This window comes from Helianthus annuus, chromosome 10 (assembly GCF_002127325.2).
Source record: "Helianthus annuus cultivar XRQ/B chromosome 10, HanXRQr2.0-SUNRISE, whole genome shotgun sequence".
NCBI classification, from domain to species: Eukaryota; Viridiplantae; Streptophyta; class Magnoliopsida; order Asterales; family Asteraceae; genus Helianthus; species Helianthus annuus.
Genome location: NC_035442.2, coordinates 162,390,777 through 162,416,895, shown reverse-complemented (window position 1 = coordinate 162,416,895; position 26,119 = coordinate 162,390,777). Strand labels below are relative to the sequence as shown.

Below are 26,119 nucleotides of genomic sequence, written 5' to 3'. Positions count from 1 at the left end.
ACACTTAAAGGTATGCTTAACTGGCTCAACGACCAGCAAGGGCATAAGGTAAAAAAAAAGGCAGTACACGCAATTTTTATGTTAACAACTTGGAGTATTTGGCAAAATCAGAACGCAAAAATCTTTAGATCAAAAAATGGAGTGGCTTACAAGTTGATCGAGGAAATCAAGGAAGGATCATTCCAATGGATGAAACAAAGAGCTAAGGTGCAGTTAATCTCTTGGGAGGAGTGGATATATATTTCTTGGTGTAGCTAGTTCATACAGTTTGTTTGCTTTTCTTGTTTTTGTTTTGTAAGTTTCTCAAAAACTTTGTCCTGTACCTTGTCCTCTATATCGTCTTGCTATGGGGCTGTTTGTTTTCTGTGGTTTATAAAGTTCCGTTAGCCGTTCAAAAAAAAATTATGTATTATATATTGTGCAAGACCAAAGGGAAATTTGAATAAGAATTGAGACATGTAAGCATGTGTGGAGTGATAGCTCATTCAATACTATACTTATTTCCCCCTTAGTTGAATAAAAGAAATGCCCCGGGCCGTAGTAATGGCAATGGCTTAGATGGTGTTTGTTTTTCTAGAAAAGATTTGTTCAACCTCTTTTGTCTGCACCGCGCAGACCATGCGCAGACATTGCCACTGTTTGTTTTTCCGAATGCGTTTCTTTAAAAAAACGTCTGCACGAGTTCTTCTTGGCCCAGTCACTTTTAAGATCTTCTAAGGTCTGAAGAGTATTAAACACCACCACCGCCGTCCACCACCACCATCGTCCAGCACCACCACCACCGTCCACCACCCACCACCCACCACCGTCCACTACCCACCACCACCACCCATCGTCCACGTCCACCACCACCCACCGTCCACGCCCACCACCGTCCATCACGATCACCACCACCCACCATCACCGTTCGTACACTACCACCGGTCTATTTTAGAAGTCTACATACGTTAAAAAACAAACAGCCTTCTCTTTGTAGACTGCAAATGTTTGGTCCACTTTTTCTTCTACAAATGTCTGCACACTACAAACATTTTACCTCTTAAAAAACAAACAACACCTTAGTATGGGATGATATTTGGTAATCCTAGTCACATAGTCGGAATACCCATTACTCAGTACCTATTGGGTTCGCGGCAATACGTGTGGATATTAATTACACCCATTTATGGTCTTATGTGGTTAAAAATTTCCTGTTAGGATACCTATATAGTACAATATAGTACTAGAAACCCGATCTTAAATTCATAAAAAAATCTGACTTGGAATATTATATATATATATATATATATATATATATATAGTGGAGGGTTCAAATGAGAAGAAATTCTTTGTAAGAAGAAAAAAGAAGAAATTTCAACCAATAGAAAAGCTTCATTAGACTTCATTTAATATTTGTACTTAATGTAACTATAAGGGTATATTAGTAAACTTACATACATCATTAATTGGTAGTTTCATCTTTAATAACTAATTATATTAAATTTGTAACTTATGTTTAAGATATATATTTTTCACAAAAAAATAAAAATAAAAATTCATTTATAGTGTAGGATAAATACAAGGTGTGTAGGATAAATTACGAGTTGTGTAGGATAAATTTCAATATGTGTAGGATAAATTTCGAAATGTGTAGGATAACTTTTGATGTGTGTAGGCAAAAATGTTTAGTGTGAAGGATTATAGTCTTAATGACTAATTAATTAGTCAAACATAATAATAAATGAGATGAGAAAAAAAAATATTTAATGTTTTACAATTGTACCCTTTTATTCTTTTTCTTCTCAATAAAATTTTCTTCTCAAATGAACCTTCCCCTATATATATATATATATATATATATATATATGTATATATATATATATATATATATATATATATATAGGATAAGGATCATTACAGAACACTAATTATTGCGAGAACAAAAAGAACAACTCTAAATCACTAAATTTTGGGATTTAAGATTCATATTTTTTAGATTTTATGTTTCTTACATTCATATGTGTATTATATCTACATAAAAAAATCATATATTTTCCCTTACACATAGTCTACATACATGTAGGTAATTTAGCCTACACATAACCTACATGTGTGTAGGTTATTTAAAAACTGAAGATTTTTCATATTTTGTTTTAAATTCTAGTGTGAGAAACAATAAATCTTGTATTTATAACGTTTTCATTTACTTTTTAGGTTTTAGGATTGAAAAAATGAGTGATTAATTTTGTTCTGCGTGTTCTCGCAATATTTAGTGTTCTGCATAGAACCTTCCCCTATATATATATATTTAAACGACTAATTTCTTTAATCCCCTATCGTCTGTGGGACTTGAACCCAAAACCTTCCCCTTCCCATTCCCAAGCTAGGTGTTTTAAAGGCTTTGCATAATATACGACTACAATTCTATCAATTAATATAATTATTAATTTCAATAGTTTCAGGTTTCTAATAAATTCAACATACTATTTATTATAGTTTTTATAATATATTAATATATTCAGTTAAATAGGTTCAGGTAAATGAGTTTGGTATCATCTACTCCATATATGTCCCAAATCCGCAGAATATTCTAAAAAACTAGTCGCATACGCTGCGGATCCAGGAATTTTTTCCAAGGGGTCACTTTTTAAAATGTTCCAATTTCATATGTTTGAAGATAAAAAAATTCGGGTTGGTTCGACGGTTGAGATTGGGTAAGGTTCATCACATACGGTTAAATCAAGTTGATTCAGATGTATTGTATCAAAGTTCTTTTGGATATGTTGTGCTCAGGCTGTGTGTGTGTTTTAAGAATATGTGGTTATAAAATAAAGATCAAGTTAGGTGGACTATCGTTAGAAAGGGGAGACCCAATAGAATTGAGTTTGACAAGTGGATTGTTGATGATCGTGCTCTTTCTTAATGTGAACTCAAGTATCGGTCCTATATCTAGATTCATATACTCTTAGAAGTTATAACTCTGGATTTGATGCAGAATATGTTGCTGCTAGTTCCACAAATAGTGCTTTCACAGATGTTACATGTTCTGCCCATCTTTAAACATTGTTTTGCTTTTTATAATAAGTATGGACAAAAAAGTAACTCACTACATCACCTCCATAAATCTATCAAGTGGTAAAAGTACAATAATGGCAAGCACCAAGCTTTAAAACTTAAAAGATTTGAGGAACAAAGAACAACATTCACGGTTATAAGCCAAGTATACGAATAAAGATGACTGAGAAAAAAACTGATTGGAGGAAGGAGATAACTATCATTCAACAAAACTCATATCATAACAGGTATATAATTTCACTAGTTATAGCTAAACAATTAATAGACATGTGCTTATTTGACTTAAAAATGCCTTATACAACACCATACCAACCAACCAATTGTCATAACTCCTTTCAACTAACACAACACACTAAATTGACACATTTCATATTACTATTCTCTTTGGAAAAAAAATTGAAATTCCCCTAAGCATACTGCCTAAATATCAAATTTAAGTTTCAATAGATTAGAAATTTACATCACCATTCATAATTTCAAGTAGATTAAAACACAACAAGTTAAAAAATTAGTATCCCAAAATTCTAAGTTAAATACAATAAGTTAAAAATTAACATCAATAAATTCTAAGATTTAACATCACTAATCATAGATTGAATCTCCAAATCAACATATTGAATCTTAATATCAGGGCCGGCTCAAAATTTTCTAGATTTTTCTAGGCCTAAAGCGAATAGCAAAATTGGGGCCCTTTTTGTAAACGAAAAAAATTTGCTACGAATCCTATTATTCATATATCATCTTTGTATACGCATAATTATAGATCATAAACCTCAATGTTAACAATCTCAAAGCCAAAATTACCAACATATAGTATTTTCTTAGAATTTTGAGGCCCTAGGAAAATAGAGGCCTAAAGCTCATGCTTTATTTCACTCCCCCTTGAACCGGCCTGCTTAATATCAACAACCATAGAATTCGGTCAACCATTTTACAAAGTCTATCTAATTAATATTATTATTAAATAAAACCTTAAACATAATACCCATGTGCTTTTAGTCTTCAACTACCACCCATATGCAACATCCGTACGTGAAGACTTTTTATTCCATGCATCCAACTTTGCAAATTAATACAACAATCTAAGATATTATAGAACGACCCCTACCCATGACCCGATAATGTGCCAACCCATGATCCGTAAACAAACCAATTAATCCAACGGAAACAGTGCAGGTCAAACAGTTTTTGTGTGTGAGAAAGTTCAACATGGAGTTGCAGAAGTGTTTTGTTCGAAAACAAGTGTTGAGGCTCGATCCTAGACATTAAGGTAGCGTTCGTTTCATGGAATGGAATTAGGAAGTTTTTCTTTGTAAAATTGATCTTGGTTGGGAGAGGGAGGAATTTGAAATCCCATGAATTTCTTTAATCAATGAAATTTGTGACTATTTCAACATTCCATTCCATTCCTTCATTAGAGTGAAGGATTTCTAAGGAATGTTGAAATAGTCACAAATTTCATTAGAGTGAAGGATTTCAAATTCCTCCCTCCCCCAACCAAGATCAATTTTACAAAGAAAAACTTCCTAATTCCATTCCATTCCATTCCATGAAACGAACGCTACCTAAGATTATGAAATCCGAGCTAGAAACGTTTTAAATGTCATTTTTGTCAGCTGGGTAACAACAAACTTAACGCTCATCTACTCTAAGGATCGCATTTGAGTAAATCATAGAGACTAACCGTGTAACTTTTAAAAAACATAGAATCATACTTGCAATATCGATAAATCACATCGACCATTCATGTAAATAACTCTATCTATTAGTTTCTAGCTTATTGTTTACAAACAACAGTTAACACGATCAACATTATAATAGCAGGTGAGTGGAACCAACTACATCTATGGCAATCAATTTGAAAGATCTGAGCACGTGAAATTTAAGGTTGCTGGGTCCCTTCCTTACACATTAAAATGGCTGTTTAAGCTCACTGCAGAACCTGATTGAGTACCAACCAACAATGTCAGGCCCAAAGTGCTGCCAAAATCCCCGGCTATCTCCTCTGGCGAGGAAGACGGTGGTGAGGTCTTGCAAATTGCATCACTCAGTTCCTATGTTTCCGGCAATCCTGATTCCATAACCGCCATTATTCTTGTTTCTGATATATTTGGTAATCCATTTATTTTATTTGTGATTTTTTGTTCACTAGACACTTATATATTTGGTATTTTTGTGCAGGTTTTGAAGCTCCCAAACTGAGGTATTCCACTATTCCCTGTAGCAACAACAGCTTCTGAAGTAATTTTTTTGTAAAATTAATCTTCAATATTGATTTTTTTTTTTTTGTTTTCTAAGGGATTGCTATTTATTTATTTATTTTTTGGGCATATATGGTGTTTAGCATCATCAAATGATACATGTCACTGGATCTGTTATATTTTATATTATTTACACTAAATTCATTCATTAGTTGTTAAATAAGCTTTTTTTTTTGTTGTTGTTTTAAATTTCTTTGACAAAATTATAGAAAACGTTCTTTACGTTTTAGCATCATCACATGATACATGTCATTGGATCTGTTATATTTAATATTATTTACACTAAATTCATTAGTTAAATAAGATAATTTTTTCTTGTTTTTAAATTTCTTAGAAAATATTACAGAAAACGTTATATTCAAAACTACAACGGTCGTCCTTAATGTTTTGCAGTTAAGTGCTATCACGTGTTAGACATGTGATAACATTTAATTGCAAAACTTAATAAACTTGACATAAAGGATGAGAGTGGAAGGACGACCGCTTTAGTTTTGAATAAATGTACAAGATGTGTCTGTAGTTATGTCAAATTCTTATTTCTTTTATATGTTTTATATCGTTCTTGATAATAATGATTACACAAACACCATTTATTTGCAAATGTGTTTTTTTTTTTTGAACGGTAGGTAGAGGTTTTTGTAAAAAAAAAAAGGTTTTTTTATGAGAAAGGTAAGAAAGATCTAATGGTTGAGATCATAATGGCAAAACTGTAAATAATGTTTAGTATTAAACATATTAATTTTCTAGATTAAGGGTATATAAGTAAATTTAACATTTTTAAATTAAGAAACTAACATTAATGCACATGTAACTTCCCCTCGTATTTTTTTAAACGTCAATAACTTTTTATACGTAATTTTTAAAAAAAAAATTACACCATAATAACGAGCATTTTTTTATCTTTAATACACTACTAGAAAATCTTAAAATTTTGACACTATTTTCCGTCAGAAATGCGTCACAAACCACGCTTCGTTACGAAGTTGTGACAAAAATGGTATCTAGGAAAACACCTCGTAGGAAACTGGTTTCTAACGCATTTCCTACGCTTTTTCCTACCCATTTCCTACAGAAAATAGATGTCGGAAATTGTGACACATTTCCGAGAACTCTTTCTAATTATCATTAATATTTGTAATAATATTATGATAATATAAATATTATATTTTTTGTAATTTTTTTAATTAGCGACACCTTTGTGACAAAAATTTGTTTTCTAATTTTTTTATTTTTTTAACTTAGCTAGAGATTTCTGACGAATTGAAAAAATAAAAAAAAAAATCAACTTTTTTGTTTGTTACGCCTTCTTTACTAACAGAAAAAAAATGAAAATTTCATAATTTTTGTCACATTTTTCCAACAAACTAAAAAAATAAATAGTTTTTTTTTGTCACACATTTCTGACGAATTAATATTTTAAGCAAATAAATAATATTAATAAAATCCAGATTTTTCTGGTAAAACAATTATAAGAATTACAAAACTTGTTTTACAAAATTCACTCCAAATGCAATAACATAAATTTAAGAATTATACATTACCATGGTGTTCTAAAATGATTAAACAACAAAACTAATACAATTTAACACACTTGTAAAAAGATATCCAACAAACTTTAAAGAAAGTGTATCTTTACTGGTCTTGAATCACCATCTTTATCTCCCATTAGACATTCAGGCTGCCACTCAACAATTTTCACTTTCTTGTTTAACTGAATGACCCCATATGAGAAAACAAATGCTAATGATTCTCTAATGCTTAAATACCCGTTGCAGCGGAAGAAGCGACAGACTAACAACCACCGTACCACCACACCCACCAATCGTCCGGTGGTTATGCTGTAGCGGCGGTGGTTCAGTGGTTGTGCGTTGATGGCGGTGCGGTGGCGCGCTGTGGCGGCGGTAGTTCAGTGGTTGTGTGTTGAGTGTGCGTGTGCGTGTGTGTGGAGTTGATTTCTTCTCTGCTTGCTCCCCCTTTTCATTGCTAAAATTGATTTTGAAAAACTTCAGTGATGTTTGTATGTGTATAATGAAAAAACTTCAGTGATGTTTGTATGTGTATAAGATTATGTGTTTCTAGAGGTGTATTTTCATCCATTGGATGAAGTGGCTGAGAGCCGTACGATCATGATCTGTGTGATGGGAAAGCAAAGCTCTTATTGGTCACTTTTTTTTTACTTTCTAAAAGTATTTACTTTTTTAAAAGTAGAATAGATTTAATTTGATTATTTTCTAACATTTGATTTTCATAAATTTTGAGTGTTTATATTTATTTATTTACCACATGCCTCAACTCTAGGGTTGTGAATTTCTGACACGACCTGAAAACAAGACACGAACTAAACACGAAATTCGCGGATTTGAGTTTAGTCTAAACAGGTTTGGGTCAGTTTTAGGTTGAACCCGTCAACCCATTTAGCTAAACGGGTCAGGTTCGGGTCAACCCATTTCTATAATATTATATTTTTACAATATGTTTTATGTTATAAATTAAATTTGGTGTGTCTATTTTATTCTATACTTATAAGTTAAAAATAGAAATTGACATAAGATTTTATGATTTTAATGTAATTTTATTATCTAATTTGTGTTTTTTTGTAGTAGATATTAATTTTAATATATTAATTTGTAGTAGATATTAATTTTAATGTAATTTTATTATCTAATTTGTGTTTTTTTGTAGTAGATATTAATTTTAATATATTAATTTGCTGAAAAAAATAAAAGAATTCGGGTTGAACGGGTCAGATTCAGGTCAGCCTCCGAATATTCGGTTCAGGTTCGGGTTCATATGTATGAAACGGATTTCAGGTTCGGGTCGGACAAATGAATTAGTTGTTTCGAATTAAAATTTTGTTACAAACATATTTAAAATGTCGCCCTACGGGTTTTCTTTTTTAGAAATCTATCCAAAACAACGTTTTATAAATAGGCGGTAACGAAATCGAAAAAACGTCAAATTTTTCCAAAATTTACACTAAAAACGTCAAAAATTTTCCGACCAAGCGGTAGCGGAGGCTACCCCTTGTTCCTCTTTACATCCGCCCCTGACAGATGAGCTCGGTACCGAAAATATTCGATATGGTATTGTATAGTACCGTATTGGTATTTGAAAGTAAAATTTGGTAAAATATTGGTACATACACATACATGTATACACATATATATAGACACGGGTACATACATATACATATATATAATTAAACATTCAAATATTATAACTATTACGTTACAAATGCATAGCAAGTTGGTAAGCATTTCTAACACAATAATAAATTAATTAAACATTTAAATATAGTAATAAATTTTTCATCACAAATGCGTAGCAAATTGCTACGCATTTCCTACGCAATAATTAATAATAAAACTAATTAAACATTTTAAAATATAATTTAAGTATAATAATAAATGTTTCGTCACATATGCGTAGCAAGTTGCTACGCATTTCCTACGCAATAATTAATAATAAAACCAATTAAACATTAAAATATAATTTAAGTATAATAATAAATGTTTCGTCACATATGCGTAGCAAGTTGCTACGCATTTCCTACGCAATAATTAATAATAAAACCAATTAAACATTAAAATATAATTTAAGTATAATAATAAATGTTTCGTCACATATGCGTAGCAAGTTGCTACGCATTTCCTACGCAATAATTAATAATAAAACCAATTAAACATTAAAATATAATTTAAGTATAATAATAAATGTTTCGTCACATATGCGTAGCAAGTTGCTACGCATTTCCTACGCAATAATTAATAATAAAACCAATTAAACATTAAAATATAATTTAAGTATCATAGTAAATATTTCGTCATATATGCGTAGCAAGTTGCTACGTATTTCTGACGCAACAATTAATACTTAAAAGAATTCAATATATAAATATAATTCCAACAAATAAACAATAGTTTCGTTGAAAATGCGTAGCAAGTTACTACATATTTCTTACGCAATAGTTAATAATGATAATAATTAAACGTTTAAATATAATTCAAATGCAAATATAATTCATCCGTCATAAGTGCGTAGCAAGTTGGCCAAAAAAATCAAGGCTTTCTTTCCGTAGGAAATGCGTAGTAAATGTGTCAGAATTTGCGACACATTTTTTTGCGTAGGAAATTTCCGTAGCAAAATGACTACTTTTCTAGGCTATCTCCTCTGGCGAGGAAGACGGTGGTGAGGTCTTGCAAATTGCATCACTCAGTTCCTATGTTTCCGGCAATCCTGATTCCATAACCGCCATTATTCTTGTTTCTGATATATTTGGTAATCCATTTATTTTATTTGTGATTTTTTGTTCACTAGACACTTATATATTTGGTATTTTTGTGCAGGTTTTGAAGCTCCCAAACTGAGGTATTCCACTATTCCCTGTAGCAACAACAGCTTCTGAAGTAATTTTTTTGTAAAATTAATCTTCAATATTGATTTTTTTTTTTTTGTTTTCTAAGGGATTGCTATTTATTTATTTATTTTTTGGGCATATATGGTGTTTAGCATCATCAAATGATACATGTCACTGGATCTGTTATATTTTATATTATTTACACTAAATTCATTCATTAGTTGTTAAATAAGCTTTTTTTTTTGTTGTTGTTTTAAATTTCTTTGACAAAATTATAGAAAACGTTCTTTACGTTTTAGCATCATCACATGATACATGTCATTGGATCTGTTATATTTAATATTATTTACACTAAATTCATTAGTTAAATAAGATAATTTTTTCTTGTTTTTAAATTTCTTAGAAAATATTACAGAAAACGTTATATTCAAAACTACAACGGTCGTCCTTAATGTTTTGCAGTTAAGTGCTATCACGTGTTAGACATGTGATAACATTTAATTGCAAAACTTAATAAACTTGACATAAAGGATGAGAGTGGAAGGACGACCGCTTTAGTTTTGAATAAATGTACAAGATGTGTCTGTAGTTATGTCAAATTCTTATTTCTTTTATATGTTTTATATCGTTCTTGATAATAATGATTACACAAACACCATTTATTTGCAAATGTGTTTTTTTTTGAACGGTAGGTAGAGGTTTTTGTAAAAAAAAAAAGGTTTTTTTATGAGAAAGGTAAGAAAGATCTAATGGTTGAGATCATAATGGCAAAATTGTAAATAATGTTTAGTATTAAACATATTAATTTTCTAGATTAAGGGTATATAAGTAAATTTAACATTTTTAAATTAAGAAACTAACATTAATGCACATGTAACTTCCCCTCGTCTTTTTTTAAACGTCAATAACTTTTTATACGTAATTTTTTAAAAAAAAATTACACCATAATAACGAGCATTTTTTTATCTTTAATATGAGTACCATATTGCTATACCTATATAGAGAAAAAATATGTTTCGATCAGATTTTTAGTCCATGAATGATGTTATATATACTTACTGAATGGTGTTATATACTTACTGAATGTTGTTATATACTTACTAAATGGTGTTACTGAATGGTGTTATATACTTGCTGAATGGTGTTATATACTTGCTGAATGGTGTTATATACTTGCTGAATGGTGTTATATACATGCTGAATGGTGTTATATACATGCTGAATGGTGTTATATACTTGCTGAATGGTGTTATATACTTGCTGAATGATGTTATATACTTGCTGAATGGTGTTATATACTTGCTGAATGGTGTTATATACATGTTGAATGGTGTTATATACTTGCTGAATGGTGTGATATACTTACTGAATGGTGTTATATACTTGCTGAATGGTGTTATATACATGCTAAATGGTGTTATATACATGCCGAATGGTGTTTATAGAGATCTTTTAAAAAAAATCCAATTCCTATAATTAAGGTGGCGGTTATGGGAAGTTTTTAATTAATTGAATTAATGATAAAATTACTTGTTTACCCTTTTGAATTAATTTAAATTTAGGACACATGTCATCTCCACAATATTTCTCACCTTTCTCACACTTTTAACATTTTTTACAATAACCTTGCACTTGAATGGTAAACTTCATGTATAAGGTTACTATACTCTCTAAATCGTAGAGCCCTGTATTGCCCCACTCTGTCCAGACTATGTTGTCTTAATCGGGCTCACGCTGGCCTCAAAGTTTGCCTTTTTGGGTGTTCCCCCGGGAAACCATACCGTCGGCTGTCATTTGACAGTCGTTGTGCCACCACAAGAGCAGAACTCTCTAGTGTGTTACAACGGTGGGACGAAAACCCAATTGGGTTCGGGAATGGAACTGAGAACCTCACACAAGGCCTAGTCCAAATCCTCCATTGTCTATATCCACCCCTATATGACATAAGTGAGAATTAAATTTGAGTCTAAGCCTCCTACTACTAGGCCACAAGTGAGGGGAGTTTGCAAGTGTTGTTGGATGAGAAATACTTACAGGTCCAATAAAAACATGTGTAAATTCAACGGTTTCATGTTAATAAATGGTTTATAAATGATGTTTTTTTATTTGAAAATTTTGATTTAAATAATCCTAACTTTTCAATTTGGCCGATAATAATCCCAACTCAGTTATTGGCCGATAATAATCCGAACTTGTCCACCTTTAGCCTATAATAGTCCCCAGTTAAAAATATCTTAACGAAGTTAAGCTTTTTTTCCGAATTACAAATTGATATTTTATGGATTTTGATCAGAACGATGATACGAGTCGATTTATGTAAAACTTACCTCGAAACGATGCTTCAAAGGGCTTGATTTTTGTTAATTGGAAGTTTAAACACCTGAATTGAAACACCGTTTTCGTCGTTTGGGGCAGTATTTCGAGCTAAATTTTACATCAATCAACTCGTATCCTCGATATAATCAAAAGCCCTAAAACATCAGTTTGTAATTCGGAAAAAAACTTAACTCCGTTAAGCTATATTTAACGCAGACTATTATTGGCCAAAAGTGGACCAGTTCGGATTATTATCGGCCAATAACTGAGTTGGGATTATTTAAATCCAATTTGCCTTTTTATTTTACAAATATTAATTTTATTTCTAGTTTATTACATATCTTAGGTTTTCTAAGATGGTGCGACAACACTATATATGCTCTCTAACTTTTTTATCAAGGAATGTTAGAGTTCTTGGTTCTTATATTTAGAAGTGGAAAATCTTTAATTAAATTATACATGAATGAATCCGAATAAATTTTTAGAGGTAGCATTAAAAGATGAGGTACCATTTATCTGTTAAAAGACCATTTCCTGTTGCCAGTTTACTTTATATATTCATTCAGCTGGTGGATCCCTTGTGTAATGGGATTTTGAGTGTATTGTAAATCATTTAACTTTGCAGGCAACTTGCAGACAAAGTTGCAGCTGCTGGATATTATGTACTTGTTCCTGATTTCTTATTTGGAGACTATTGGACTCCTGAAACTCAGTTAGATGACTGGACAAAAAAGCATGCACCTGTTAGTTATATATTCAATCCACATCTTGTTATCAACTAAATTTTGTTAATCCATTTATATAGAAAGTCAAATACCATTTCTACTCTTTATATATATTTTTTTTTCTGTAGGAGCAAACAGTTGAATTTGCTAAACCAGTTGTACAGGCTCTCAAAGAGAAGGGTATATCCAAACTTGGGTCTGCAGGTTTTTGTTGGGGAGGTAAGATCGACTAGCTTCCGAACAAGCTTATTAACATTCAATTTGGTTGGTCTATAATGTTATTACTAGAATTATAATTGGCTGGCTCAATAGTATTAATTGTGGTTAACAGCTAAGGCGGTTGCAGATCTAGCAAAGGAAGCCGAAATACAAGTTGCAGCACTCTTACATCCTAATTTTGTCACTTTAGATGATATCAAGGGTATGTTTTGCTCCACAACATTAATCATAAGGGGGGAGGGGGTGGTCACCTAGTGATAGAATTCTATCACTCACAAGCACCAATCAAGTTCCGCCATGTCATCAACCATTTTTTCATCACTCACAACCTTTTTTGGTGGCAATGGTCATCACTCACCACCGCACCCAACAATTTCCCCCCAACCAACAATTCCTCACACAAAATCTGGCCATCACGCCGTTATTTTTGTCACGCGTGCATCTTCCACGCGTTATAAACTTATGCTGGCGGTGGTCATCACGGAAAACCCACGCGTTGAAAATAGCCATAACGCGTTGAACTTCATCCGCCCCGCCTGGCCTAATCCCTTGGTTCTTGAAACTTTTTGAAGAATAAAACCTAGTATCTATCAACAAAAAGGTTGGTGTCATTTAGTTTGAATTTTTGAACCATTTGTTTAATCATTTCGTGTAATTTCTAAAATAACACCACTTTCGACCTGCTTACTTACGAATAAGTTGATTGTTATATTCTATTGTTAATGATTCAAACGGGTTAAGGCGTGGATTCTTAATGCGTAAAACCTCCAACATTTAATTTAAAATTTTTGGTTATTGATGAAACCTATAAGATATGTAAAATAAACTATTGGCAGACCTAATTCATAACAACCTAAAAATCAACCTGACCCTTTTGAAATATGACATATGGCATAGCCATTTTTTCTCTCCACAATTTTAACTTTTACTTTGATACTTGTCTCCTAGTCATTTATCTGTTATTAATCATATATGTCACACTGTTATATATAAAACATTCATGACCAAAGCCATTTTGCAACATATAATTCCTATCTATGTTACTTTAGCCATCACTTTTTTAAATCTCTGAGAATTGTTGAAATTATGAAATATTTATGTGATTGATATGATGATTTTAGGGGTTAAGGTCCCTATAGCGATACTAGGTGCTGAATTCGACGAATTTTCTCCACCTGAACTCGTCAAAGAATTCGAGGCCGCACTAGTCGCAAATGAGGTAATCTTTCTTACCAATGCTAAGTGTACATTTTGCTTGCACCTAAAACTTTATCTTCCAGTTTCCATATAAAGTTTTCAATGTGTAAAGTGTAACACATAAATGCATGTATTCTTTATCAATTTATCTATTACTTTCTTAAATTATCAAAAATTAATTTGAACAATTGAAGCAGATCCAAACACTATTTTTTAAATCCATTACAACTGATTATTTGATTTTGATTATTTAGCATCACATATCATTTTAAAAAACTACATCCAAAGACCCCCCTTAAATATATTTTTTTACGGACGGGTACACAGGTTTACCACTTTGTGAAAATATATCCTGGCGTAGGCCATGGTTGGGCCATTAGATATAACGATGACAATCCAACAGAAGTGAAATCTGCAAAAGAGGCTCAGCAGGATCTTGTGGATTGGTTTGGGAAAACATTTAAAGACCTAACACTACTAGAAAACTGCTACTATTCCCACGTCAATTCCCGTGGGAAATCCGTGGGTAAGTGCAGTTTATAAACATGCAATGAAGGAGAGATGCAGGCAGATGTTTGAGAAGATCCTTAATAATTAAATAAAGTGTGGCCAAAGATGTTATCTATTACTCTTATAATTATCTTCAATTAAGTTCTCCAATTGTCTCCAACTTAAGATAAATGTCAACATCCCTTCTCCCTAAGAGATGCCATTGACCCGGCCCACTTGCTCAGGTTCGGGTATCAGTCAATCCAGTCCAACAGGTTGATGCTTCACTTTGACTGGTGATTAATACTTAATATCGTACAAAATTGTTTTAACACGTGATTATTACACTTAAAACCACAATCATTATTTTTTAAACGGAACCACAACCAAATAACGTACATAAAAACCGAACCACATTGTCTGGTTTGGTTAGGTTCTTTCTTAGCTAGTTTTGTGGTTTAATCAGCGGATTCACTATATGCAATCGCCTTAAATCATCCTATGGCAAGCTGTCTTTAGTGGTATAGGTGGATCAGAGTACGCCCCGTCAGCGATCTGATTGTAAATCCATCTATTAGCCACCTCAGTAAAGTGCAGCCCGTCCCACATGATCCGTGATGATGGGTCTTCACAAGACTTTGCAATCACGGTTTTTGTACCGTTCACCATTTTGGTCCAACCGCACCTCATTGCGATGTTGAAGTTGTACTTTCCTCCGTGCACACAACACACCAAGAACGGATCACCAAATCCTGCGAGTTAGAATTCGGTCCATCTCTTTAAACGAAAACTAGAGATAGTTGATGAACGGATCAACTTGTAGTGACTTTACTGAATTGAAACTTGGTTACTATTTCATGATTCTATTATTAAAACAAAACGTACCGAGCTACCACCAGGCGCTGTTGGTGCGCCTCGCTGCGCCCGGGCGCCTAGGCGCGCGCTTTTGACAACATAGATAAAGGCAAAGATTCCCAAACGGCTAAAACGACCCCATGGTATAGAGTAGGGATGAGCGTGGTACTTACCGGTACCTAAAATACCGATACCGGAAATCGCTAAAACTTAGTACCGGTACCGAAAATGTTCGGTACCGTACCTGTATTTGAAGATAAAAATCTGTGTTTTACCGGTATCATACTGAGGGCATGTTTGGGTAACCTTATTGAAACAACTTATTGACTTATTGGTTTCTTGGAAAAGTCAGGATTTTGTGACTTATTGACTTATTGGCTTTTCCCCCTCACATACACCCTCTTTGCCAAACATCATTTTAGAGCTTATGACTTTTCAAAAAGCCAATAACTCAATAAGTTGTTTCAAAAAGCTTACCCAGACATGCCCTGAAAACGCCAAAAAGTACCGAATCGAACATAATTCGGTATGAAAAATTTAACTGCTAAGCCATTTGGACACACAATTTTCTAGGGTTTTAAGTTTAAATTCGATCCTGAATCATTCTCCTCGAAATACAAATCAAGTGGTGTGGAAGATGCCTCAGAGGCACTCAAAGAACAACAACGATCTAGCCTACTTCACGTACGATGAGAAGAGGAAGCTAGGTTACGGTACCCAGAAGGAGAGGCTCGGCAAAGACTCCATCAAACCCTTCGATGCTTGCTCTCTCTGCTTGAAACCATTCATCGATCCATTGTGCTGTCAAAAAGGTCATGTCTTTTGTAAAGAATGCATCTTTGAGTGCTTATTGTCCCAAAAGAAAGATATCCAAAGGTAATTGTTAATATCCATAATTTTCTGCTTTTTATCTTACGTGATTGGATCATATTAGGTGGTGAATTGGTGATTGAGAATTTGAGATCATGAATTAGGGATAGGGATCACTAGGGTTGTGAATTTCGTCATGAAATTCGTGGGGTTGGGTTTAGTCTAAACGGGTTCGGGTCAGTTTCAGGTAGAACCGTGAGCCCGTTTAGCTAAACGGGTCGGGTTGGGTTGGCGGATTGACCCATTTAACCTATCTATATTTTTACAATATCTTTTATGTCGTAAATTAGATAAATTAGATTGTGTATTTATGCCATAATTATTATAACTTAAATAGAGAAATTGACATAAATATAGTTGTATTATATACATTTGTGTTTTTTTTAGTAAATTTTAATTTTAATATATTAATTTGTGGAAAAAAATCGGGTTGAACGGGTCGTGTCCAGGTTCATATGTATGACACGATTTTCAGGTTCGTCTAAAAGTTTCGGGTTCGGGTTGAGTTAAGCCCGTCAGCCTATGAACACGACCCGTTTAGCACCCAGAGGGATTAGTTTAGATATGAACTGTTTCATTGGATAATAGATGGTGAATCAATTGAACTCATCTTGTTAAAACTGACTTCAAATATTTAATTAGGTTTTTCATTGTTACTTGTATCACTTGTATGGTTATTCTTTCTAACAATAGTATTCTTTCTCACAGGAAGCTAGCTGCACATACTTCTCAACTAAAGCAAGAAACAGAGAGATTAACGCTACAAAAAGCTAGAGAACTCGACGCATTCGATCAACAAAACCACGGGGCCCTACCACAATACAGTGACAAACACTTCAACAGAGACAGAAACGAATTTCACGGAGCAAACAGTGTTAAAACCACATCTTTTGAACAAGAAGCACTAAGAACCATGAAGGCATTTTGGTTACCCTCTTGCTACATGACGCTCCGGTCAAAGTCAACGCTCCAACCACCTCCACAACTTGCCCAGAAGGTTAAGAAAAGCTTAAAATGAAATCCCTTTTCTCCATTCACTTCACTGAGGATAAAAACGATGAAAAGAAAGCTTCGAGCTTGGATAAAATGTATGTTTGCCCGAGTTGCAAGGCGACGTTAACTAATACGTTGTCACTTGTGGGTCTGAGTTCTTGTGGGCATGTGTTTTGTAAGAAGTGTGCAGATAAGTTTATGGCAGTTGATAAGGTTTGTTTAGTTTGTAACAAGGCCTGCAAAGATAGAAATTTGATTAATTTGGAGAAAGGTGGGACTGGGTTCGCGGGTCATGGGGATAATCTTGAAGCTAAAGATTTTAAGCATTTAGGAAGTGGTTCGGGATTAGGGTTAGTGAGACTTAATATCGTACAAAATTGTTTTAACACATGATTAATACACTTAAAACCACAATCATTATTATTTAAACGGAACCACAACCAAATAACGTACATAAAAACTGAACCACATTGTCTGGTTTGGTTAGGTTCTTTCTTAGCTAGTTTTGTGGTTTAATCAGCGGATTCACTATATGCAATCGCCTTAAATCATCCTATGGCAAGCTGTCTTTAGTGGTATAGGTGGATCAGAGTACGCCCCGTCAGCAATCTGATTGTAAATCCATCTATTAGCCACCTCAGTAAAGTGAAGCCCGTCCCACATGATCCGTGATGATGGGTCTTCACAAGACTTTGCAATCATGGTTTTTGTACCGTTCACCATTTTGGTCCAACCGCACCTCATTGCAATGTTGAAGTTGTACTTTCCTCCGTGCCCACAACACACCAAGAACGGATCAACAAATCCTGTGAGTTAGAATTCAGTCCATGTCTTTAAACGAAAACTAGAGATGGTTGATGAACGGATCGACTTGTAGTTCGAAAAAGCTATTAGTGACTTTACTGAATTGAATATTGATAACCAGGAGACATATTAAGTTGATAACCAGCGGTGAGATCGTTGTGACCGATATCAAATGTGTACAACGCGCTTGAAAACTTGAACTCTTCTGGGAACAGGTTCTTGAAGACGCCTCCTGCACCAATGACCGGGAATGTATTATTACATTTAACGCATGATGTATACAAGTCACTCCTGTTAGCGAGGCAAGAATGAGTACCTTTTCGACGGATTATTTGGGACCTTTTCAAGAAATTGGAGAATTGGGCATACTGGATATCCAAGGAAATTGGGCTATACCCGCTTTGAAAAATAGTAGTGTTCTGGCGTCGGATTGTGGATCCGACGGTAGCAAAATTGGCTCCATGGGTGAAGTTTGTACCCATTGAATCTAGAAATGCACTAAGATAAGGTACTCCTACACCTTCAGCTAAAATTTAAAATAATAAAGAACATTATCATAAAAGAAAAATAAACTATGTGCAAGCATGTTATAACAAACTATATTTGAGTTTAAAGTATAAACTAGTGATGCTTAATGAGCAAGTCATGCCAAGCTGATTCACCTTGGGCTTTAAGGTAAACGAGCCAGCTCGACTCGTTTTTTCTTAAGCCGAAATTTGAGCTCGATCTCTGATCATATAAATCCCGAGCCGACTCGTTTAAATTAATATTAAATATGTATTCTAATATTTAATCCAAAGTTAATATTAGCATGGCCTAGTGGGCTCATGGACCACATTAAGTGTGCTTACTAATATAGTGATATTGGGTTATAACTTATAAACATAAATTTTATTAGCAAAATTACTTTGGCTCAAGCTCGGCTCATTTACAAACCAAGACCAGCATAATGAGCTGATTTCAAACTAGATTTTTTTTTTTTTTTTTTTTTTTTTTTTTTTTTTTGAGCTAGCAGGAACATATATGAGAAAACGAAACTGAATTATCAAGAATTACAAATACAGGATATTACCTATGAAATCGATTAGAAGACGGCCATCACAAACGCGGCCAGCAGAAGAATGGAAGAAAGTTTCGCCGTTAGGCGGAGGAGCAGCAGGTTCTCCAAACATCGACAATAAAGCACCAGTATCGGAACCCGAATCACCGACGTTAAAAACTGCCGGAAAATTACACTCCTGCAAAGATAATATGGAGATTGGAAATAATAATGTAACATAAACTAGTAGCTTACAGATCAGTTCCATTTTGATCACAAAGATCAACCCACTGAGAGAATTATTTGCAGTTTAGAAAGTAAATACAAACCACTCAAAGAAGTGGAGTTTGAATTCTCATCTTGCTAATAATAATTAAAGTTGAATGTTTATGTCACTAAAAGTCAATTCATTAATAATATAATTATCTGTATTATTTTATTGAACATTCTGAATTTAAGGCACCTTGTAGTGAAACAAAAAAGACATGTTACAAATTTATTTATTTTCTTAAGCATATTTTTTGTAAACATTGCATGCACACTATGCATATAGTAAAGTAAAACACAACCAACAGACTGAATCTTATATACAACAAAATACACCAACCTCCTATATTTCTATGACATTCCATTTCCAATATTACCACACCACCTCCAAAATCAAAACAAAAAAAAATTATAATCAACAACATACAAACACTTCCTATAACAACCAACAAATCATCATCTATTCTTAAAGAAGCTAAAATCCCAACGTTTTAACAACCCCTCCATTATGTTACTAGATGGGCTTCTTTCAACCGTCACTGTCGCTTTCGTCCCAACCACCATGTCAGCATCAGATGAACCAACAGCAGATGCTGATGATGATTGTTCTGATTTGGTCTGATCCGCCATGTCAGCACCAGATGAACCAACAACAGGTACTGATGATTGTTCTGGCTTGGTCTGGCCCGCTTTGGGGGCATCAGATGAACCAACAACAGAAGGAATCGTATTTGACGACCGTTCGGCAGAAGATGTGCCATTACACGGAGACACGAATTGAGAAGGTGAACCGCTGCTGCTTGCTGTTGAAGCCCGTACAGTAGGATCGGTTTGTATAGGTGGGCTTGGATTTGTTGCGGATGATTTGCTATCGCCAGCCGGCGGTTGATCGCTAGGTGGTTGTTTTGGTTCTAAATCTTTTAAAGACAGGAGTACCGCTTCCATCAGCATCTAAACGAGTTTAAAAAAGATTATTATTTAAAAGAATTATTTTAGTAAATTTAAAGGAAAATTTTCAGCAATCATATTTAACACTTTTTTAATAATAGAGTAGTAAAATGCCCTTTTCGTCCCTAAGGTTTGGCCAGTTTTGCGACTTTCATCCAAAGGTTTGTTTTTCCGCATCTGGATCCAAAAGGTTTGAAACCTTGCCATTTTCATCTGGCTCGTTAACTCCATTTATCTCCTTAATTCAGGGGTATTTCCGTCTTTTTTGTTAACTTAAAGGGCAATTCGGTCTAACAGATTTGGTCAGGGTATTTTAAATGCTTGTACATAAAGTGAAAAATACTGAATTGCCCTTTAAGTTAACAAAAAAGACAATAACACCCCTGAATTAACGGAGAAAAATGGATGGAGCTAACGAGCCAAATGAAAATGGCAAGATTTCAAACCTTTTGGATCCAGATGCGGAAAAACAAACCTTTGGACGAAAGCCGCAAAACCGACCAAACCTCAGGGACGAATATGGCATTTTACTCTTAATAATTTATGGAAAACCCCAAGAAAGGAACCAAAAGAATATGTTTCAAAGTCAACCCACCTGTTTTGACCCATGTTAAAAAGTACCAATTTTGACCCGACCCTTATTGACAAAAGGCTTACCCTTTCTTCTTCCTCGATATCGCATGGGAAACCTTCCATGTGATGCAGCGGGTACTCCACATATTCATGATCATCTGCCGATGATGGTGTATGAGGATGACCATTAGAAAACTCAAAACTGATCATTTTCGAAGATGACGGGATAGGTTTGGTCGCATTTTCTTCATCCTGAAGCAACGATAATATCAACTACATCAACATCTTGTTTTCTTCCTTTCATCAAAAAAAAAAAAAAAAAAAAAAAAAAAAAAAAAAACATCTTGTTTCTAAATTTCTAAAAACAGAAGTTCTTGTAACAAAAGTTGATCCAAATGTTTCCAACCGAATATCAGAAAATAGTGACTAAATTAAACCGTAACAGCATATTACGCCAATAGAAATAAAAATACCTCGGAAATACATTGTTTATCTGTTGATGGGATATCAGAAGGGACCTAAAAGTTAATAGAAAATAATTAATAACATTACATAATATAGAAAAATTAACAAAAAGAAGAAAAAGACACATGCCCACATATGCGGAAATTTAAACAATCAATTACTAACCTCGGTCCTACTCATTGGCCTTTTAGAACGAACTTGATTAATAGCATCCTCTGTGCTACTCGATGCTGTATATCCGTTCGCATGACCAAAAAAAGATAAATTAATAGAATTTTTACGATATATGGAATCAAACCAACGCAAAATAAATATCATACCTTGAGGTGCAACGATAAAGTCGTCTTCATATCCAACTCCATGAATGTCCTACAATCATAATAACTGATTAAAAGAACCTTACTTGAAGAAATACGAAAGTGTGCATGTGTGTGTGTGTGTGAGAGAGAGAGAGAGAGAGAGTAAATATATACCGTGCCAAGGTAATCAAGAGATGAATCAAAGTAGTTTCCTCTAACTTCATCTTCCGGAGGATGCAAGACATTGTGAAAAAAGATATTTATAGAGTCGAAATAAAACTGAGGACGCGGAGAATTGTGATCTCCCTCAAACTTGATGATATTTTTGTCACCCTGTAAAGATATTATACTAATAAATAAAATTTTGAATGCGACAAAATCTGCAACAATCAAATGGCTAATTGTTGTCTTGACTAGAGAGGTTAAGAGTTAGTAGATTACCATGTAAGCTTCATAGATACGATCAGAGTGATGTGGCTGTATAAAATCATCATCGCCAGCATGGCCAAACAGAACTGGAACAAAAGAAGATTTTGCAACCTTCAATTAAAATACCCGTATGAGTTTCACGTCTAAGGAACAGACAACAACGCGTAATGAAACATATGAAAACATAAGGATATGTTTCGTAACCTTTATAGTATTAAGCTCCACGATATCGAATTTTGCCTTTTTAAGGATAGCTCTTCGCATGTACTGGATGGCAAACTTAACCTGAACGCATTTAACATAACATAAGATTTTAAGACAAATCACCACGATTTGTAAAAATCAGAAATAATAATAATCCACTTACGGTAAACTTAGGAAGACGAATTTTGTAAGTATCGACAAGTTCCATCATTAGATCAACCAAATCAGAGAACGGACTGTCAAGAACCATTCCAGCAATAGAAGGATCCTCAGCTCCATACATCAGGCTGACATCATCAATGGTTTTATTTTAAATTAAGTACATTTTTATTATTTACTGTATAAGACATAATCTTTAACCATTTGATGTAAATAATGTGATAAAAGGGTTTTTATCTCTACTTTGAAAGACTGTAAAATTAATAAACATTCATATTACCTTGTTACCGCACCCATTGATCGTCCCCAAAGGCCGATTAATGAAACATTTCCATCAGACCGCAAATAATCTACCACGGATTTCAAATCATCTTTCTGGAAATAAAACAATTCTTGTCAACTTATAGAATGAAAATTAACCTAATAAAAATTACAAATATTAAGCATTCATGTATTGGTAAACTGATAGTATGTTAAGTGAACTTTAAAAAAAAAAAAAAAAAAAAAAAAAAAAAAAAAAAAGAAAGAATCAAGGCAGCCGTGTGTTTAATAACGAAGGTAACAATTCTTTTAAGAAATATAATATTATAAATTAACTTACTTCATACCACCCTAGACTGACATGCTCTCCACCAGATAGTCCGGAGCCAGAGAAATCAAGGGTAAAAACCGTAATATTTGATGGCAGTAATATTATAGCAGCTTCGCTAGCATCTGCACGACTCCCACTGCCACATCATCACATTAGCACCTCGTAAGAACGCAAGTTTTAAAAATATACACACACATATTGGCTAGTCAACAGTGATTGGAAATCCTAGTAATACATATAGGCAAAACTAAAAAAGCTTAATGTTTCAAACTTTGAGGATAAAAAAGAAGAAAATAAATTGCTAATAATGCATATACCGTAGTTGTTAAAAGCCATCGCCTCTTGCGCCTAGGTCCATTTTCCAGGCGAGGCGAGGCAATTGCGCTTTAAGTCGAGGCAAATGCGCTTTAATTCTCCGGTTGATGGTTCAGGCGCAGATTTCGACGAGATTCCTAGATTTCCGATATTTTCTGGCTAAATTCTCTAAATTTCGGCTAAATTCTAGTTAGGTTTCTACTTTTATTGAAGGCAAACTACTTTTCTTCACCAGTACACTAAATATTTTAGAACTTCTGGTACTAAATATATGATATTAAATGTTATAATGTTATATAATAGCTTTTGTTTATTTTATTTAAAGAATATTATTATTTTTCTAATACATAATATATTTTTCTTTTTCTTTTTCTTTTTTTCATCGGTCGCTTTTTTTTCTCAGGCCTTCGCTCTATTTGCGCCTGTGCGCCTAGCGCCTTTAATAACTATGGCATATACTAGTTCTTGTAGACTTGTAATGTTATTGTGTTATAATTATAAATTAAGATTTTGCTCAACGTGAGAGGTAGATCTATAATGAATAGTTACCAAGAAATCAAATATTCAGATTATCATACGGCTTTTTATTCTGAAATACTGAAGTTATCCTTATTAGATATTAACTGAATTTAAATATGTTCTCGGTAGAGAAATACAATATATGAAACAAAGATGAATATCCATCATATTCCATACTTGGTAGTGTGTCACCGTCATAGCATATTAAAATTCACAACTATATTTTAATATAATTTATTTGGTAGTTTTCTATTGATTTGGATGGTTGTAACCAGTTGATGACATTTATGTTATATTTTATTTATCATATGGGCTTCATTGATTCTTTCCTCGGGTTACATTACCGTTTTTGGAGCCTTCTTCGTGTCCTCTAGCCTCTAGGTTTAAGAGGTTAAGTTTGTACTGCATTTAGATTCAAGTTCGGTTATAAACAACTTGTTTATTTTTTATTCGTCTTAAACCGACAAACTATCAAGTTTCAATAATTGTTTTATAATATACGACGAGTTCATAAGAGTAACATGAGATTAAAACTTTTAACTGTGAAAATCATAACGCAGCCAGATATATATAAAACGTTGGGTTCAAGAGTGAATGTATAAGCCAAACGAGTATCTCGCTAACCTGTTTCCATGGCAGTATATTACACATGGCAGAGGTTTTCCTTCAGGACTCACAATAGGCAAGTAGTGACTACACTTAAGAACATTTCCACGGCTATTTACAATCTGAAATAACGAAACGAACTTAAAATCACAACCAAAATCACTACAACTTCTGAAAGCCCAGCCAGAGGATTTAAGGGTCATTGTAACTGATTATTTCTTAACAAAAAAAAAAAAAAAAAAAAAAAAAACTTCGATACAACAGTATAAACAAATCTAACCTCTATATCTTTCCTTTGAAACCATTTTCCTTTAAGCATGAATTCTTGATCTAGTAAGTCATTGTTTGGCTCATACTCAGCTCTGTCATCAAAGAAGAGATTTGTCATGACTCATGACATGTATGAGGATTATGCTCATTTATACATAAACATGCTTTAATTAACATGAATCTATAAGGCATAACACTGAGTAACAATTAACTATAGGTGTTGAAAACAGTATATAACAAGCAACAAGCATAATCACTGCAAGAACTGCCTCCATTTCAAGAAACACACTACTTAATTATAATGCCAAACATCATTTTGGAGAACAGAAATGTGTATAAACTTATCAACAAAATATCCAACAATCCAATCAATTATCCACTTAATTATCAGAAACCCTAAACACCAATTGAACCAAACCAAATTCAGTAACTAAATCATACCAAAACTAAAAACAAAAAATGGAAGTAAAAGATTCTTGAACCAAAAAAAAAAATATTAAACACAATTTCTAAAAAAAAAAATAATACAAAAAAAAAACCCTAAAAAGTTCTTGAAGTTCGATAAAGCAGTAGAATTGACAATTCTTGAAAACAACCCATAAAAACCCAGATGAAAAATTGGGTAAAATCAAAAGGGTTATCAAGAAAACACATAAATAAGTGAAATTCAAAAGGGGGTAATGTAATTATGTAAATCAATCACCTGGGTGGACGAATGATGAAGTTGATGAGCTGTTCCATAAAGATTGAAAAAGCAAAGATCTTTGCTTTGATTTTCCAGATCCCCAGATGAAATTGTGTGGGTTTTTCTTCTTTTAAGTCATAAAAGAAGTGTAGTCTGATTAGAAATTTGGGAAATTTGAAGAAAATTTGAAAGTGTTTTTGATCGGAAGAAAAAGCAAGAAGATTTTGGTAAAGGGGAATTTTGGGTTGTGTTGTAAATAATGTCAACGTTGGGTCGGTTTTCGAGTATGTGTTATGTTTGTGTATTTCCCATTTCGAAGACCTTTCTCTTCTCTTGGTGTAGGATGTGGCACGTGCGTAGCACCACTCATATGCTTTTTGTGTCGTCAAAGTTATTATTCAATGTATACTTTGTAGTATCTACAGAAATGTGTTGTACAAAAGTTCACATCTTTTTGGAGTGTGTGAAACTATCAACCTGGAGCTAGAGGGGTTGTTTTTTTTCTGTTTTTTCTAAGGCTATTCGGTGTGGTTGATGGAGGATGGGCCTCTATGTTAGCGTCATTTAGAATGGGTGTGAGGATGGAGCAAAAAGGATGGACCTAAGAAA

At 33.5% G+C, this 26,119-nt stretch overlaps 5 protein-coding genes across 6 annotated transcripts; 3 read left to right on the top strand and 2 right to left on the bottom strand.

Annotated features, from left to right (window-relative positions):
- Positions 1–3,213: 3,213 nt before the first annotated feature.
- LOC110883112 (endo-1,3;1,4-beta-D-glucanase) lies at positions 3,214–14,799 on the top strand. Its single transcript, XM_035978383.1, has 9 exons — positions 3,214–3,281; positions 5,245–5,257; positions 9,476–9,593; positions 9,662–9,683; positions 12,614–12,731; positions 12,842–12,932; positions 13,045–13,134; positions 14,054–14,151; positions 14,457–14,799. Exons 1-9 carry the CDS (start codon positions 3,214–3,216, stop codon positions 14,670–14,672), a joined length of 834 nt encoding a protein of 277 aa, XP_035834276.1. The 3' UTR covers positions 14,673–14,799.
- Positions 14,800–16,110: 1,311 nt separating this feature from the next.
- On the top strand, positions 16,111–17,361 carry LOC110886285 (E3 ubiquitin-protein ligase CSU1-like). Its single transcript, XM_035978382.1, has 2 exons — positions 16,111–16,349; positions 17,052–17,361. Exons 1-2 carry the CDS (start codon positions 16,111–16,113, stop codon positions 17,359–17,361), a joined length of 549 nt encoding a protein of 182 aa, XP_035834275.1.
- On the top strand, positions 17,358–17,729 carry LOC118479381 (E3 ubiquitin-protein ligase CSU1-like). Its single transcript, XM_035978381.1, has one exon. It carries the CDS (start codon positions 17,358–17,360, stop codon positions 17,727–17,729), a length of 372 nt encoding a protein of 123 aa, XP_035834274.1.
- Positions 17,730–17,750: 21 nt separating this feature from the next.
- Positions 17,751–19,529, bottom strand: LOC110886288 (GDSL esterase/lipase At3g26430). Of its 2 annotated transcripts, XM_022134070.2 has the most exons (3): positions 19,213–19,529; positions 18,457–18,666; positions 17,751–18,372 (listed from the first exon to the last, which is right to left on the bottom strand). In XM_022134070.2, exons 1-3 carry the CDS (start codon positions 19,445–19,447, stop codon positions 18,236–18,238), a joined length of 582 nt encoding a protein of 193 aa, XP_021989762.1. In that variant the 5' UTR covers positions 19,448–19,529; the 3' UTR covers positions 17,751–18,235. The 2 variants fall into 2 exon arrangements, with proteins under 2 accessions (XP_021989762.1, XP_021989761.1); XM_022134069.2 differs by having other exon boundaries at positions 17,751–18,666; positions 19,213–19,528.
- A 136-nt stretch (positions 19,530–19,665) lies between these two features.
- LOC110886283 lies at positions 19,666–25,888 on the bottom strand. The gene is made up of 14 exons (XM_022134066.2): positions 25,529–25,888; positions 24,836–24,917; positions 24,574–24,677; positions 23,125–23,251; positions 22,804–22,898; positions 22,528–22,651; positions 22,365–22,445; positions 22,173–22,271; positions 21,906–22,064; positions 21,753–21,801; positions 21,598–21,662; positions 21,441–21,485; positions 21,052–21,219; positions 19,666–20,397 (listed from the first exon to the last, which is right to left on the bottom strand). Exons 1-14 carry the CDS (start codon positions 25,564–25,566, stop codon positions 19,903–19,905), a joined length of 1,731 nt encoding a protein of 576 aa, XP_021989758.1. The 5' UTR covers positions 25,567–25,888; the 3' UTR covers positions 19,666–19,902.
- Between the last annotated feature and the right edge of the window lie 231 nt (positions 25,889–26,119).

Bases quoted from the DNA above. Each gene is read 5' to 3' on its own strand.
- LOC110883112 (XM_035978383.1), top strand. From the start codon at position 3,214: ATGACTGAGAAAAAAACTGATTGGAGGAAGGAGATAACTATCATTCAA. The intron at 9,594-9,661 runs GTAATCCATTTA...ATTTTTGTGCAG, and splicing joins TCTTGTTTCTGATATATTTG to GTTTTGAAGCTCCCAAACTG. The intron at 13,135-14,053 runs GTATGTTTTGCT...TGATGATTTTAG, and splicing joins CACTTTAGATGATATCAAGG to GGGTTAAGGTCCCTATAGCG.
- LOC110886285 (XM_035978382.1), top strand. From the start codon at position 16,111: ATGCCTCAGAGGCACTCAAAGAACAACAACGATCTAGCCTACTTCACG. The intron at 16,350-17,051 runs GTAATTGTTAAT...TCTTTCTCACAG, and splicing joins CAAAAGAAAGATATCCAAAG to GAAGCTAGCTGCACATACTT.
- LOC110886283 (XM_022134066.2), bottom strand. From the start codon at position 25,566: ATGGAACAGCTCATCAACTTCATCATTCGTCCACCCAG. The intron at 22,272-22,364 runs GTTACGAAACAT...TTTTAATTGAAG, and splicing joins TGGAGCTTAATACTATAAAG to GTTGCAAAATCTTCTTTTGT. The intron at 20,398-21,051 runs GTAAGCCTTTTG...AAACTCGTTTAG, and splicing joins ATATCGAGGAAGAAGAAAGG to ATGCTGATGGAAGCGGTACT.
- LOC110886288 (XM_022134069.2), bottom strand. From the start codon at position 19,447: ATGGAACTGATCTGTAAGCTACTAGTTTATGTTACATTATTATTTCCA. The intron at 18,667-19,212 runs GTAATATCCTGT...TTTAAATTTTAG, and splicing joins TCTTCTAATCGATTTCATAG to CTGAAGGTGTAGGAGTACCT.
- LOC118479381 (XM_035978381.1), top strand. From the start codon at position 17,358: ATGAAATCCCTTTTCTCCATTCACTTCACTGAGGATAAAAACGATGAA.